The sequence below is a fragment of the Chlorocebus sabaeus genome, chromosome 11, assembly GCF_047675955.1.
Source record: "Chlorocebus sabaeus isolate Y175 chromosome 11, mChlSab1.0.hap1, whole genome shotgun sequence".
NCBI classification, from domain to species: Eukaryota; Metazoa; Chordata; class Mammalia; order Primates; family Cercopithecidae; genus Chlorocebus; species Chlorocebus sabaeus.
The window spans coordinates 103,963,010-103,980,049 of record NC_132914.1 but is presented as its reverse complement, the minus strand read 5'-3'; the positions used below and the strand labels follow the sequence as shown (position 1 = coordinate 103,980,049).

The following is a 17,040-nucleotide window of genomic DNA, read 5'->3' as shown; positions in this document are numbered from 1 at the left end:
TACAGCAATTTAAGCTATGTGCTAAAAGACTGAAGGAATAAACTATAGGGAATTTTGCCAGAGAAAGCTTTTTGATAAATGTGTTGGGCAGTAAGTGCGGGAAAAAAAATCATAAAGATTAAGTAGCAAAGAGGTGGGAAGCTAAGTTCAATAATGGATAACAAGTGGCAAAGAGAAATATAGGTAAACTAGGACAAGCAAAGCAGATATAGAGTTCATACAAGTAAAATCATTCTAACAATTAGGGCTATCTAAAATAAAGTACAATGGCTGCTGTAAGCTTTCCATTACCGAAAGTATTCAGTCAGGGTGATGACCCTTAGTGTAGGATGCCGTAGAAGGAATCATACTGTACTGGAAGACACTGTGGGTCCCTTACTACACTGTGAGTTATCTGAGGATAAGCCCTGCAAAGATCAGCACTGAAGTCGGAAAAGAAGACAGAGGACCTGGTTTGAGTTCCAGCTTTTCTGCTCATTAACTCTGACCCTGGGTAAGTCAACCTCCAGTTTTTTTATCTAAAAATAGAGGAGTTGAGAACAGTGGAAATATCTGGTCAGCCAGGAAGTTTCAGGTCCCTATGAGTTTTCCATGCATCGAAGATGTACAAATTTCTGCACTTTCCTCAGCATATGATCAACATGTGAAGAGAAGGAAGAAAAAAGCTAGCTACTGAGAAAAGGAAACCTTACATTTTTGACAACAAAAAATAAATGCGAGGCATCAAAAGGATCTGCAACAAGCCTAAGTGTTATAAGTCCAGTACTACACGGCTATCTTCTTCACTAGTTATTCTGTTCAGTCACTTACACTGGCAAGCATGATCTTCTGTTTTCTGTCAATGCTATAACTAGTATAATGTCAAAGCTTTATATTCTCCATCAAATCTTACATTTTGGGTGCCTAAAATCAGGAAATAAATAGAATCGATTCATAAACTACACAACAGGTCAATCCAATTATTAATGAATGGCAGTATGGTGTAGCACATGGGTCTTGGAGCAAGGCTGCCTAAGCTTGAATCATGGCCTCCAACTTCCTTATTTTTGGCAAGTAATTTCTCTGCGTGCCTTTGTTTCGTCATCTGTAAAATAAGCAAAATTCTACCTACTTTATAGCTTTGTTGTGAGGATTAAATGTTAATACCCAACAGTACTTGGAACTGATGGGCATAGAGGATACATAATCTACTACTATTTATTTTTAAAATAGCTTGAGATAAAATTCACATATTGTAAGGGTCAACTTGTTAAAGCATGCAATTCAATGATTTTGACTGTATTCACACTTGTGCAACCATCCTTATTATCTAATTTTAGAACATTCTCATCATCCCCAAAAGCTCAAGATACCTATTAGCAGTAACTCCTGATTGCCCTCTTCCTCTAGCCCCTGGCAACTATGAATCTCCTTTGTCACCATAGATTTGCCTATTCTAAAATTTTAAGTTAATAAAATCATACAATCTGTGGCCTTTTAAGTGTCTGGCATCTTTCGTGTAGCATGTTTTCAAGGTTCATCCATGTTGCAGCAGCATCAGTTAGTTTATTCCTTTGTATGGTCAAATATTTCATTGTATAGATATAACACATTTTATTTATCCACTCACCAGGTGATGGGCATATTTACATCTTTTGGCAATTATGAGTAATGCCATGAATACTTGTGTACAAGTTTTCATGTGGGTATTTCCGTTGGAGTGCAACTGCTGCGTCATATGGTAATTATTCAACCTTTTGAGGATCCACCAGACTGTTTTCCAAAGTGCTGCATCATACTACATTCCCACCACCAGTGTATGGGGATTTTGATTTCTTCCAGTTCTTGCCCACACTTGTTATCTTGCTTTTTTGTTTTAGCCATCCTAGTGGGTATGAACTGATATTTTATGGTGGTTTTGATTTGTATTTCCCTGATGACTAATGATGTCAAGTATCTTTACTGACCATTTATATATCTTCTTTGGAAAAGTGTCTAGTCAGATCATTTGCCCATTTGAAGATTGAGTTGCCTTTGAGTTATAAGAGTTATTTATATAGTCGAGATACATGTCTTTTATCAGACATAGGATTTGCAAACATTTTCTCCCATTCTGTGGGTTGTCTTTTTACTTTCATGATGGTATCTTTCAAAGCACAGAAGTATTTAACTCTGATGAAATCCAATTCATGTATTTTTTTCTTTTATTACTTGTGTTTTCGGTGTTATCTCTAAGAATCCACTGCCAAATCCAGGGACATGATTTACCTTTATGTTTTCTCCTAAGAATTTTATGACTTTAATGCTTACATTTGGGTCTTTGATTCATTTGGAATTAATTTCTGTATACAGCATGAGGTAAGAATCCAGCTGCATTCTTTTACATGTGGCTACCTAAGTGTCACGGCACCATTTGTTAATATCTACATTTATACTCATAACAATACCAGCTGCCTTGATTATAACTGCTTTGTAGCAATTTTTTCTTTTTAGACATGGGGGGGTCTCACTATATTGCCCAGGCTGGTCTCAAACTCCTGAGCTGAACAGACCCTCCCACCTCAGCCTCCCAAAGTGCTGGGATTATAGGTGTGAGCCACTGCTCTTGGCCCTGCAGTAAATTTTAAAATAAGGAATTGTGAATCTTCTGAGTTTGTTCTTCCTTTCAAGTTTGTTTTGACTACCCTGTGTCAAAAATTCATATGAATTTTAGAACTAGCTTGTCAATTTCTACAAAGAAGCCATCTGGGTTTCTAAAAGAGATTGCTTTGAATCTGTAGATCAATATGAGGAGTACTGACATTTTAGCAATAGTTAAGTCTTCTAATCCATGATCATGGGATTTTTTTCATTTATTTTAAGCTTCTCTAATCTCTTTTAACAATGTTTTACAGTTTTCAGAGTGTACGTATGAGTTATATCCTTAGTCATTGTTCTAGGGCTTAGCATATATGCCTTATTAGAATCAACTCCAGATTTATACTAATTCCAGTGAGATGTAGAAACATTCCTATATAGCACTATTGATACAGGAGTTAAGAAGAAATTACTTAGGCAGATAGTGAGGGTATGGAAGTCCTTGGCAAGGTTTTCCTTTTAATGAAAAGCAGTCCCAAATTATTTTCCTTTCTAACAAAGAGCAGCCTATAAAATCGAGCTGCAGACACACATGCCGGCAGTTGCGCCAATCATATTCAAGATGGTGGCTCCATATTCCCTTCTCTTTGTCAGCCACATGTACATTAAGGAGCAGACAAGATAGTGCTGGCCAATGGGAAAGTTCATTTGCATATGAAGAAGAAGGTGGGGTGGCCAGCCTTCCCCACACTATGTAAACATCATACCTGATCGAACCAATCTGTGAGCCCTATGTCAATCAGACATCACCTCCTCAAATCTGACTATAAAATCTGGCACATCCGCTGCTGGCTCCTTTTTCCTCTCAGAAGTCCCCTCTCTCTCACTAGAGAGAGAGCTGTTTTCCTTTCTCTTTCTTTTGCCTATTAGACCTCTGCTCCTAAACTCTTGGTATGTGTCCATGTCCTAAATTATCTTGGCGCGAGAAGACGAACCCTGGGTATTTACCCCAGACAACGTAGCTACTTCACTATTCCCTTCCCCCTTTTTCTATACTATTATTGTTATATACATCTATAAACATTACAAATCCAATAATACATTATTATAATTATTACTTTATAATTTTGTCTTTTAAAGAAGCTAAAGGAGAACAAGTATACATTTATAGCTTTTGATATATTAGCCTTCTTATTTATTGTTTCTGGTTTTCTTGATTTGTTCTTGTGGATGCTAGTTACCATCTGGATTTGCTTCCTTAGTTCAATACAGCTTTGCTCCCACTCACCATTGTGCTGTTTTTGGCAAGTGTATCACATTTTTCTATATTATTGACTGAACAATACATTATATACATATTGTTTTATACAAATCCTTTTAAAATCAATCAGTTAAGAGAAAATAGGATAATTATGTATTCACACTGACTTTTACAATTACATAATTACCTTTACAGGTACTCTTTATATATTCATGTGGATTCAAAGTACTGTTTAGGGTTACTTGCTTTCAGTCTGAAAAACTTGTTTTAGAAAGTCTTGTAAGGTGAGTCAGCTAGCAACAAATTCTTTCAGTTTTTTATTTATCTGAAAATGTCTTTATCTCCCCTGCAGTGTTAAAAGATAGCTTTACTAGATATAGGATTCTCAGATGAGGTTTCTTCTTTAGGCACTTTGAAAATGTTATCCCACTGACTTATATTTCTGATGAGACGTCAGCTGTGAATCTTACTGACCTTCCCTTGTAGTGATGAGTCATTTTTCTCTTGCTGTTTTCAAGATTTTCTCCTTGTCTTTGGCTTTTAGCATTTTTACTATGATATATTTATGCATCTCTTTGGGTTCACTGAACTTCCCGGATATGTAGGTTTCCAATAAATTTGGGAAGTTTTGAACCATTATTTCTTCAAATATATTTTTCTTCTCCTCTTTCTCTCTCCTCTCCTTCTGGTATTCCCGTTATGTATAGGTTGGTGTGTAAATGTTATTCCACAATTCTCTAAGGCTCTCTTCATTTTTCTTTATTCTGTTCTTCGCCTTGAATATTCTCTATTGCTATATCTTGAGGTTTGCTTATTCTTTCTTCTGCCAATTCAAATCTACTGTTGAGCCCCTTCAGTGAATTTTTATTTCAGTTATTGTATTTTATTCAACTCCAGAATGTCTATTTGGCTCTTTTTAAAAATAATTTCTATCTCTGTATTGATTTCTCCATTTTATGTGACTTCATTACATCTGTTACTTCTTTAATCATGGTTTCCTTCAGCTCTCTGAATATATTTATAATGGCTACTTTGAAGTCTTTGTTAAATCCAACATCTGGTCACTCATACAAGCAGTTTTTGGTGCCTGCTTCCCTCCCTCACCCCCACCCCACCCTGTGGAAACTGGACATCTTGTAACAACTCTAGGTATTTGCACTCCCTTCCACCCACCTTCTCCAGGACTTGCTACTGTATTTGTTTATTTGTTTAGTGACTGGCCCAATTATCTTAGCAGTCTATTCTCCCTCTCCTTCCTCAAAGTGTGAAGCCCTAATGTTGCACCTCATGGGCCACACCACTGGGTATGCCCACAGCTGCCCTGGCATGACAGTGGATTTGGCAGGCCCCTCTGACTTTCTCTTTTCCTGACCACACACAGCTGTTATGTGTCACTAATTGCTGGTTGACTGATCAACTGTCTTCAAAAATGTCCTGGGGCAAAAATTGCTCCACAAACAGATCCAGTCTTTTGAAGGGATAGTTTCTCCCAGCTACCATTTTCCTCCTTTCTCTCTAGCAGTCTAGCCCAGTTATCCCATTCCTCCTAGCAAAGTAGCTGGACTTTGGGTTAACCTGTATCTCCAATGACTGTGTTAATCTCACCCCCAAGTGACTTTCATCACAACTTGCACCCTTAGGCATGAACTTCTCCATATTCTGTGCAAATGAAGTCAGTTCCTTTGAGGAGACATTCAGCACTCCCTTTTATAAGGTTTGCTTCTTCCCCTGGACAAAATTTCTGAGCCCTGGTGCTGATGTTGGGGGCAGAGACAATGGTATGCTTCTGTGTGACATCCCCACTTTAGGACTGACAACTCAATTGAAGTAAAGGTACAGCAACCCTAGATCTCCTTGGTTTGCTTTTCCTGAGGTGGAACCATGTTCCACCACCACAATGACTGTGGCCTCAGTATTCTCAGCAGTGCCACACCCAAGGTACAGCTGCTATCCTATGAGGAAGGGCAGAATGGAAGGAGGGAAGACCCACCTCTCAGCTACACTTATCCAGAATTTAGTTTCAGCAACAGGTAGCTGGGGGCAGGATGAGAAATGCCGACATTCTGTCACTCCTGCGAAGACAGCACTCCAACTGGGACTAGAGGGAAAAGAACCCTATATTCTTCCCTGTACCAGTTTGGAGAAGAGTTGCCATCTCACTTAGCCAAGGGAAGAGAGGGAGAACAGGTCTTGGTTCAAATAACACAGACTTTCACTTTCCTTGTTTTTTTTCCTTAGAGATAGGGTCTCACTCTGTCACCCATGCTGGAATGCAGTGGCATGATCATAGCTCACCACAGCGTGAGACTCCTAGACTCAAGCAATCCTCTCTCCTCAAGCCACCCAAGTAGCTGGGATTACAAGCGTGAGACACTGCATCCGGCCTACTTTTCTTACTTTTAGATTTTCTTGAATAGGTGTTTCTTCATTGACTCTATGCCTTTGGGACTATTTCCAGACTTTAAATGGTTGTTTTTAAAAATAATTTTTACCAGTTCCATTAGGGAGTAGATCTGTAGAGGTCCTCACACTGCCATGGCTGGAAGTGGAACTTCTTGATGAAATCTCTATATGAGAAAATGCAACTGAAACTCTAAAGTACAAGTCAGAGATAGTATTCTCATTATCCCAGGCAGAAATCTTAAAAAGTGATCCAAAGATCATGTATACACTGTCATACATATGGCTAAGTCAGGGCTGTCCTGTCCTTGCTTTCTAGATTTACTCCTCCAATGCCATGGCAAAACATCTAAAACTAAAAGTGGAATTGGGAATGAAGTTTAAATTGTTTTTTTTTTGACCTACTGTGAGGCATTCATCCTGCCCTATGATACAACTTAGACCTTCTAAGTCAAGTCTTGTGTCAGATTCCAGCGGGAAAGGAACTTTAAAAAGTAAAAGGTATGGATGCACTTTTGGTATTCTGTGCAATTATTTTAAAGACATGAAGATGTTGAAAATTATTGGTTTGTGAGAACTGTACTTGCACTATGCATCAAAACATTCCCTCAAGCCAAGACATCAAATAAATTTTGAGTCAAATTTGCAAAGCATACAAAGCTTATTTTGTTTTAGTAAAAACTGGAATGTGACAATTTCAAATGACCAAAATAAGGGCAAAAGGCTTTTAGAACAAGCATCCATTCCTCAAGCTATTCCAAAGCATGGATTCACAGTCTAGGATTAATGATTCTATCTTGGCACATATTCCTTGGGGGAATCTAATAAAGAAATTTACGCATTCATTTTCTATAGTCCACAATGGCAAGCCTCGGCATGCATCTATAACTGAGAAAGTGCCAAACCAAACACCATGGACAAAAAGCCAACTTAGGAGCCAAGGCCTAACACAAGGCCAGGAATATAGGATTTACTGAAAAAATATTTGTGGATTACAGAGATCTCTAATATGCTAAATACATTCATGTCTGGAGGAAAAAAAGAAAAAAGTATTTGAAATGGCAGAATGAACTTTTGTGTTTATATATATTTCACTCCATAAACTGGCTCTGCAGATACTACCACCCTAAACTCAGTAAGTTTTTTATGCTCTCCCAAAAGGAATACGTAAGCTAATCAGGAAGGCCAATTTTAGAGAAAATATATGATTTGAAAAAAGAAGTATTAGTCCTTCGCTTACAACTCCAATCACACTATTATAAGAGTATATTGTAATATAATTATATAATGAACCTATGCTTATATCATTATAATCTATTGTAATATAAAAGAACAGTTTAAAAAACAGAAAAGAAAAATATCCACAGTAATAACTATTCAGGTGGCTGCCATTTATCTCCTTGTCATCATTTTTTCTTTGTATGGTTTTTATCAGTTTTACATGGCTGTGATCATACTGTATGCATACTTTTGCATTGTATCCTGCTTTTTCAGTGAACAACATGAGCTGTGCTTGGGATTCTGCTTTATAGCTAAAATAATATACAACACAAAACCAAACAATATGTACAAGTCACAGGAATTGTGGCCTCCACTCACTCACCAAGTTCTTTTCATTCATTTAACAAGCATTTATTATAGGTGCCTATTTTGCTGAAAATATAAAGTAAGCCAGAGTTCTTGTCCTCAAAGAGCTTGCAATCTCAACTTGGCAATTACCTTATGGCTTCACAGAAATATGGGCTGTGTGAATTTGAAGGTAATAAACTATGCTTGATATTTGGTTACTTTTAACTTCACTCTTTTGAGGAAAATTACTATATACACAAAGATTTATCTCACACAACTGAAATTTTCCACATTTGATAAGGTTGTATTCTTACATGCAAAAGAGCTGGAAATCTTTTAATCATTTTATAATATGTCTCTTTCAAAACTGATTGCAATTAGTACTCTTTATTGGTTTTGAGGTCAGTTTTGTTTTAAAGCTTTTCATTTAAGAGCTTTCATTTCCTCAACATGTGAATTTTCAGATTATTCATCATATCCTCCCCCCAATCCTACATATTTGCATGACATATTTGTTTATGTGCTGGTAGATAATCACAGCCTACCAATTTAGGTACAGAATATAAAGCAAATGCTTCAATAAACACAAGTGCTTATATCTAAGTATACAATGATTCGCATGCACCTGGAACTATTTGCATTATATGCACAAACATTAGCAGTTGTATCTGACTTTCCTTCTCTAGCAAAATTTAAGCACTTCTAGTTGGTAATTTCCTTTGCTATCTTCCAACTTAAGTCTAGTTACCTAAATGGTTTCTCAAGGTATGAAATGAGAGAAAACAAGGTACTGGATCATAATTTCAAGCCTTCTGAAATATACCTCAATGGTAATAAGAGGGAGTTATGGAGCAGTGAGCAGTGAAGGAGCTGCACATAATAGATAATCTGCTGTCTATGCAAGGCTGAACCACTAGTGGTGTAAGTGTTAGCAAGCTGTCATTCACATGAGCCTCAGTTTCCTTATTCGTAAGATAGGAATGGTGATATTCTTATCATACTTACAGCACTACCGGTAAGAAGCAAATCTTTGTAAAACTGCAAAACACTATATAAGTATCAGGAATTAGGTCTAAGGATCATTAATTTATAATTATCTCCCAAAAAGCATAGAATAATCAAGTTTTTTTTTTTTTTTGAAGGGCACTGTTACCTTACACTTACTTCTAAGTTGTCACAAATATTTTTCATATGGGGAGGGTAGTGTTTTTCAAAGAGATAGCAATGTAGTTTACCAAAAAATGTTCTGCTGTTACTAAGTAGTTGTTGGCATAGAGCTCCAAAAACACATTTAGGAAAGAGAACTAGGGGAGTGATATGGTTTGGCTGTGTCCCCACCCAAATCTCATCTTGAATTGTACTCCCATAATTCCCACATGTTGCGGGAGGCACCGGGTGGGAGATAATTTGAATCATGGGGGCGGTTTCCCCCAAACTGTTCTTGTGGTAATAAACCCATCTCACGAAAGCTGATGGGTTTATCTCATTCTCTCTTGCCGCCACCATGTAAGAAGTACCTTTTGCCTCCCACCATAACTTTGAGGCCTCCCCAGTCATACGGAATCTTAAGTCCAATTAAATTGCTTTTTCTTCCCAGTCTTGGGTATGTCTTTATTAGCAGTGTGAAAATGGACTAATATGTTAAGTTGGTACCAGTAGAGTGGGGTGTTGCTGAAAAGATACCCGAAAATATGGAAGCAAATTTGGAACCAGGTATCATCAGGCAGAGGCTGGAAGAGTTTGGAGGGCTCAGAAGACAGGAAAATGTGGGAAAGTCTGGAACCTCCTAGAGACTTGTTGAATGGCTTTGACAAAAATATTGATAGTGATAAGAATAAGGTCCAGGATGAGGTGGTCTCAGATAGAGATGTGGAACTTGTCGGGAAGTGGACCAAAGGTGACTCTCGTCATGTTTTAGCAAAGGGACTGGCGGGATTTTGCCCCTGCCCTAGAGATCTGTGGAACTTCGAACTTGAGAGAGATGATTTAGGATATCTGCAAAAGAAATTTCTAAGCAGCAACGCATTCAAGAGGTGACTTGGGTGCTGTTAAAAGCATTCCATTTTAAAAGGGAAACAGATTATAAAAATTTAGAAAATTTGTAGCCTGATGATGCAGCAGAAAAGACAAACCCATTTTCTGAGGAGAAATTCAAGCTGGAGCCAAATGTTAATCCCCAAGACAATGGGGAAAACGTCTCCAGGGCATGTCATAAGTCTTCATGCAGACCCTCCCATTACAGACCTGGAAGCCTAGGAGGGAAAAATGGTTTCATGGGCTGGGCCCAGTGTCCCCATGCTGTATGCAGCCTAGGGGGACTTGGTTCCCTGAGTCCCAGATGCTCCAGCCATTGCTAAAAGGGCTAAGGGATAGCTCAGCTCATGGTTTCAGGGGATGCAAGCCCCAAACCTTGGCAGCTTCCAGTGGTGTTGAGTCTGTGGGTGCACAGAAGTCAAGAATTGAGGTTTGGGAACCTCCACCTAGATTTCAGAAGATGTATAGGAAGGCCTGGATGACCAGGCAAAAGTTTGCTGCAGGGGCAGGGCCCTCATGGAGAACCTCTGTTAGGGCAGTGCATAAGGGAAATGTGGGTTCAGAGCCCCCACACAGAGTCCCTACTGGGACACCGCCTAGTAGAGCTGTGAGAAGAGGGCCACTATCCTCCAGACCCCAGAATGGTAGATCACTGACAGCTTGCACCGTGCACCTGGAAGAGCCACAGACACTGAACACCAGCCTGTGAAAGCAGTCAGGTGTGGAGCTGCCCAAGACTATCACAACCTACCTCTTGAATCAGCATGACCTGGATGTGAGACACGAAGTCAAAGGAGATCATTTTGGAGCTTTAGAATTTTACTACCTTGCTGGATTTCAGACTTGCATGGGCCCTGTAACCTCTTTGTTTTGGTCAATTTCTCCCATTTGGAATGGCTGTACTTACCCAATGCCTGTACCCCCATTGAATCTAGGAAGTAACTAGTTTGCTTTTGATTTTACGGGCTCATAGGTAAAAGGGACTTGCCTTGTCTCAGATGAGACTTTGGACTGCGGACTTTTGGGTTAACACTGAAATGAGTTAAGACTTTGCGGGACTGTTAGAAAGGCGTAATTGGTTTTGAAATGTGAGAACATGAGATCTGGAGGGGCCAGGGACAGAACGATATGGTTTGGCTCTGTGTCCTCACCCAAACTTCATCTTGAACTGTACTCCCATAATTCCCACGTATTGTGGGAGGAGCATGGTGGGAGATAATCTGAATCATGGGGAGGTTCCCCCATGCTGTTCTTGTGGTAGTGAATAAGTCTCACAAGATCTGATGGGTTTATCAGGGGTTTCCACTTTTGCATCTTCCTCATTTTTTTCTCTTGCCGCCACCATGTAAGCAGTGCCTTCCACCTCCCACCATGATTCTGAGGCCTCCCCAGCCACGTGCAATTCTAAGTCCAATTAAACCTCTTTTTCTTTCCAGTCTCAGGTACATCTTAATCAGCAGTGTGAAAATGAATACAGGGAGCAAACGAATTGGGCAGTAATGTGAGTTCTTTTATTTTCTGAGTAGGCTTAAGGTACAGAAATGCCTATAATTCTCTATGTCTCTCCATTAAGAACTTGAAAAGCTTATTAAGGTATACATCCTTCTGAGCTGTGCAATAGTTCTGATGTTGAAGTCTAAAAAGAGCCTTAGGCATGGAAGAGTCACAAATGGTTTTAACCCCTGGAGATTTCACAGAAATGGATTTGTTTGCCGATGTTTTCCCATTAATGAAGATTATTACCTGGCTAGGTCCCTAATGACATTTGTTTATAACAGACCTCCCAGGAAGCAGAAACCTATACACTATAACTGGTAATAAGCACTATACAGTAGTTACTCTCTCCAGAAATCTAAAACTCAGAAAAAGACAGTACTTTGAAAATGTTAGTTTTTTCTACTACCCTATTGGAAATAAACACATTGTATTAATAACTGTGTAAGAAATTTCTCCCTTTCACCTGAAATTTATATGGGGTAGGAGACTCTGTCTTAATATACTTATTTTGACCAGTAAAAGTACTACCAAAGACTCTAATGTCAGATTTCTAAGGCACCATGAATCTTTGGATATAGTATGGATTTTCCCAATGAAATTAAATAGCAGCTGGCTTCCTAGCCTGAATACTTATCTGAATTTGTCAAACAACATGTTCTTTTTAACACCTTGCTTCTTTTTTTTTCACTCTCTCATTAGCACATACAGTGAATCTCTTTTTTACTACATCATAATATTCCATAATGTAAATGAGCCATAGTTTCTTTAAACACTCCTTAAATGCTGGACACTTGTTTCCAATCTTTTGCTATTATGTACAATGTTTCAATGAAACATACTTAGGGTTCAATCTATCTGCAGAATAGATTTCTAAAAGAGACACTGCTTGGTGAAAGAGTAAAATGCATCTGTAATTTTGGTAGACACTGACAGTTTCTTCTCCATAGGGACTGTGCCATTTTGGACTCCCATCAGATATATGAGTATTTATTTCCTAAAGACCATCTATAAAAATACACACTGGGCTGAACGTGGTGGCTCACACCTGTGATCCTAGGACTGTAGGAGGTCGAAGTGGGAGGATCCCTTGAGGCCAGCCTGAGCAAGAGAATGAGAGCCTGTCTCTACAAAAAACTGAAAAATTAGCTGGGCATGGTGGCACGTACCTGTATTCCTAGCTACTCAGGAGCCTAAGGCAGGAGGATCACTTAAGCCCAAGAGTGTTACAGTGCACCATGATCATGCCACTGCACTTCAGCCAGGGCAACGAAACAAGATCCTGTCTCTGATTAATTTATATACTTTACACACACACACACACACACACACACACACACACACAGAGAGAGAGAGAGAGAGAGAGAGAGAGAGACATAGAATACACATGCCTGGAGCTCACCTCCCAAATCCTCACTCAGTAGATAAGAGATTGGGCCTGAGCAGGGCTATTTTGAAAAAGCTCTCCAAAGAGCATATCCCTGGTTGAGAATCCCTGTTCTAAAAGGTATTCTAGTCTTGGTTACATTGTTCAAATCCAAAAGAAAGTCAGAGTTAAACCTTAATCTACAAAATTTATATTCCATGGTCACTCATCCAATAAATATTTTCTGAGTGCCTATTATGTGCTGGGCACTCCAAATGTCAAGTGTATAAAGATACCAGTGTCTAACATCAACAGATATATAATTAAGAAACAAGGCATAAATATTAATGTTAGAGATTTATACAGAGTATTATGAGAATATTGAAGAGGTACTTCACCTTAACTGGAATGTCAAAGGAGGCTTGTTGAAGGAGGTGCCCCTGAGGTGAGTAGGGATTCACCAGGTGAGAAAAAGAAGAGGTGTACAAGAGGGAGGGAGCATTCTAGGTAGAAAACAATATACTGCAAAAGTAGTAAGCAAGAAACAGAAGGGATACAGATGTGTGTGTAACTGGAAACATTTTCTAGTCCTAAAACATAAAATACAAGGGAGAGAAAAGAGATAAGCTGTGAAAGTAGGCATATAGCAGATCACTGAGCACCCAGCATGTCATGTTAAGAAGCTTGACGTTTATTCTGTAGGCAAAGAAAGTCACTGAAGGGATAGATGAAGGGTTTTAAGGCTAAGGATGACATGGTCAGATTGCTATTTTAGATTTATGGATGCCAAACTATTAGAAAAGCACGTAACTGGAAAATGAAAGAACAGTCAGGAAACTGATGCAGTAATCAGATGTAGGCCTGAATTAGGGCAGAGGTTAAGGAGAAAATGGATGGAGAAATCTGAAAAGGTAAAATGAGCAGGATATTGATATTAGATATGGGGATACAGGTGAACGGAGGAGTGATTTCAAGGCACTGTCAACCCACTATTCGCAAAATATTGGATTTAAGCTATTTTTCTAGCAGCAGTGATAGATTTACACTCATTCAGTCATACTGTCTTGTTTGATTTTGGCATTTGTATGGCCAAGGATAGATGTATGGAGTACAGCAAGACACAAAAGCAGGGCCGGGCATGGTAGCTCACACCTGTAATCCCAGCACTTTGGGAGGTTAAGGCAGGAGGATCACTTAAGGCCAGAAGTTCAAGAGATCAGAATGGGCAACATGATGAGACCCCATCTCTACAAAAAATTTAAAGATGGGCATGGTGATGTGTGCCTGTAGTTCTAGCTACTGGGAGGCTGAGGCAGGAGGACTGCTTGAGCCCAGGAGTCTGGGGTTACAGTGAGCCACTGCACTCCAACCTGGGTGACAGAGTGAGACCTTGTCTCAAGCTAAGCTTTACAATATTAGCAATGAATTTTGGGCAACCTGGAGTCTTGCCACTGAACAGTCAGTCTTCGGGAGTGAGTAGATCTGGGGGGAGTCTCCTCTGAATCCCTCCACTCCCGATTTATACAAGTGTAAATAGTCCTGTGAGGACAAAGGAGGAAAGAGTTACATGTAACCCAAACTAAACCTAACCTAACCTTTCTTCTCAGGGTTTCTAAAAACAAAACGAAGGGAAACAAGAAACCAATCAATAACCATCAGATGAAAACATGACCACTGCTTAGAAAGTCCATGAATGAAATACACACACACATAAACATTCACAGAGTAACACCAAGGCTTACCTTTCTTTTATCTTCATCTGTTGATTCAAATTTGAAAGTAGCCCTATGCTGAGGGGGGAAAAAAGGGAAACAATGTCATTTTAAATACATGTATTTTTAAATTTTGGCTATGTTTAATAGTATCTAAAATAATGTCCCTGTAAAAAATGTTGCCTTTCCATATCTCAATATTCTTATTAAAGTAAGGGAGACAGGCATGTAAACAAATAGTTATAAAGCAGTGTGAAAAGACTACAGCAGAAATATACACAAAGGAGCACAGCGAACCAAGCCACTAACTGCCCAGGAAAATCCGGAATGGCTTTCACAGAATACAGAATATTTGTGCTGGATCTCGAGGGATAAACAGGAGTTTGCCAGACACAAATGGAATGCAATCCAGGAACAAAAACAAAGGCTCGAATGTGTGAAACTATATGATATATTTGTGAAATAAGCAACTTTGTGAGACTGGAACACAGGACATATGTTTGGGGTGGGGCATGGAGGAAGATGAGAATGGAAAAGTAGACTGGACGGTGATTTGGAAGGGCCTTCCAACGTTGCTGAGTTTATACTTTCTTTTTCATATGCAATAAGAAATCATCAGAGAATTGTGGATAGGGAAGACTTGATAGTTTGATATTTCAGAAAAATAGTTCAATAAGAATAAGAGTTTAAATCATGGTGGCTCTACCACTTACTAGCTGTGACCTTGAGCAAGTAAACTCTCTGGAACCGGGCTTCTCATCTGAAAACAGGGGGTACCTAGTTCACAGAGAGATCGTGACAGTTAAAAAAGCTAAGGCATGTATATAAAGCACGATCTCATTGCTGGCAAGTAGGAATACTCAGTAAATATTTGGGTTATAATGATGATGATGCCAATGATTATGAGGAAAAAATAACTGGAAAGGCAGAGAGTGTCATGACTCTTCCGCAATGATTGGCAATACTATATTTTCTACTCTGTAGCTGAAGTAAAGGAGAATAGAAGACAGAATATGTTGGCTTGCCCATGATCATAGAAAGAACAGTGGTACCCCAAAAATGGAGCACAGAATTCCTCATTCTCCTCTGAAGTTTTATTCAGGAGAACCAAGTACTCTTAAGAATTCTAAGCCTTCCTACTAAAAAAAAAAATCTCCACCGAAAATCTCTCTACTTTTTTCTTTCTCTCATTAGCCACATTGACAAATATTTACTGGCAACCCACCAGGAGTGAAGTACACTAAGTACTAAAGATATCATCATTACAGGTGGCTCTGTGTTGACATCTTTATAGAAGCAGCAATTTTTTAAATTAAAGAAGATGGAGAAATGTTGGCAGAAAAGAATTTCTGAATGTAAGAAATGATCAGAGGGAAGACTCAGAGGTAGGAGACAGTGGCTATTTGAGGGAGGGAGGCTGCCTCGAATATGGATACAAAACAATTAAAATGAATGAAGTCAGGTGGTAAGGGCATGGATTTTAAAATTTATACCTGAACTGGCAAATAGGTGACAGGCAACCAGGGGAAGACTATGACGGAGGTGTGACCAGCATTCTGGAAGAACATTTCGGGCAGTAGCTCACAGGCCAGATTAAAGGAAAGCAAGACTAAGGACATAATGCCCTGTGAAGAATGGACATCAATAATCCAGGCATGATACTCCTGGTGGCAGTATAAACTGACACAAATCTTAAAAGAGAAAGTGATTTGGCAACAACACATATTACAAGCCATAAAAATATTCATACTCTTTGACCCAGAACTCTTACTCCTAGGAATTTATCCTACTGATCTAGAAGGAGAGAATAATTATATGTGTATCACTGCAGTGTCATCCAATATTGTGGAGGAAAAAAAGCGAGAACTGGAATAACCAACAGGAGACTGACGGAATGTTGTGCAAGTGACAATATTTTATTATACATATTATATTCACCTGACAAAATATTATGTACCATTTTTTTAAAAAGAGGACTCATTGTTGGTATATTGTTTTCATAATTAAAAAAAATAAAATGGGTAAGTATGAATAAAGAATAAGAAAAAGAAGGAAGGAGGAGAGGAAAGAAAGATTGTAAATCTGAGGGCCATACTTAGAAATGTATAGACCTGAGGTTTAGTGAAAATTAACATTAGACTTAAAAGTGCCAGATTATCAGATTAAAGTTGTAAACTAAAGTTTCGTAAAGGTTCAATACAAATGAAAATAATTGCACTAAGAAACCAAGAAAACCTACTTTTTTGCCATTATAAGTAAAATGCTAATTCCATAAATTATCTGGAATAAACGTACCTACTTGTTAATATATATAATGGTTCTTCTAAACTTTTTTTTGGCATTTATGGTAAGGAGACAGAAAAATAAATTGTCTTTTGGAAAGACACTCAGTAAGTTATAAAAGTGTCTTTTATACAGTTCCTATGTAGAATTAATCTTTTAAGGTGGGAATTCAGAATAGTACCAAGGTCTAATTATTCTGTTGCTCTTAATTAGAAAATATAATGGTATGTGAGGCACTACAAATTGAATCTGGAATGTGTCAATCTATTCAGAAGCTCAAACCTCTAAGACTGTTTGGATCCAACAGATGTTGGCTTCTATAAACCTGAGTTCTTTTATCCAACTTAGATCATACTTAATTTATT

The 17,040-nt window shown here is 38.5% G+C and overlaps 1 protein-coding gene across 10 annotated transcripts in view; it reads right to left on the bottom strand.

Annotated features, from left to right (window-relative positions):
• Window positions 1–17,040, bottom strand: part of RIC8B (RIC8 guanine nucleotide exchange factor B) — a 115,647-nt gene that overhangs the window by 92,036 nt on the left and 6,571 nt on the right. For 8 of the 10 annotated variants that reach the window (XR_499392.3, XR_005239872.2, XR_012094585.1 and 5 more), the window contains exon 2: window positions 14,423–14,470. The exons of the other annotated variants lie outside the window; for them this stretch is intronic. Coding sequence is in view for 5 of the 8 variants with exons in the window: in XM_008004536.3 (XP_008002727.1) it covers window positions 14,423–14,470 (48 nt within the window). In the remaining 3 variants the exon portion in view is untranslated. The remainder of the gene's footprint in view (window positions 1–14,422; window positions 14,471–17,040) is intronic. 10 annotated transcript variants of the gene reach the window in all.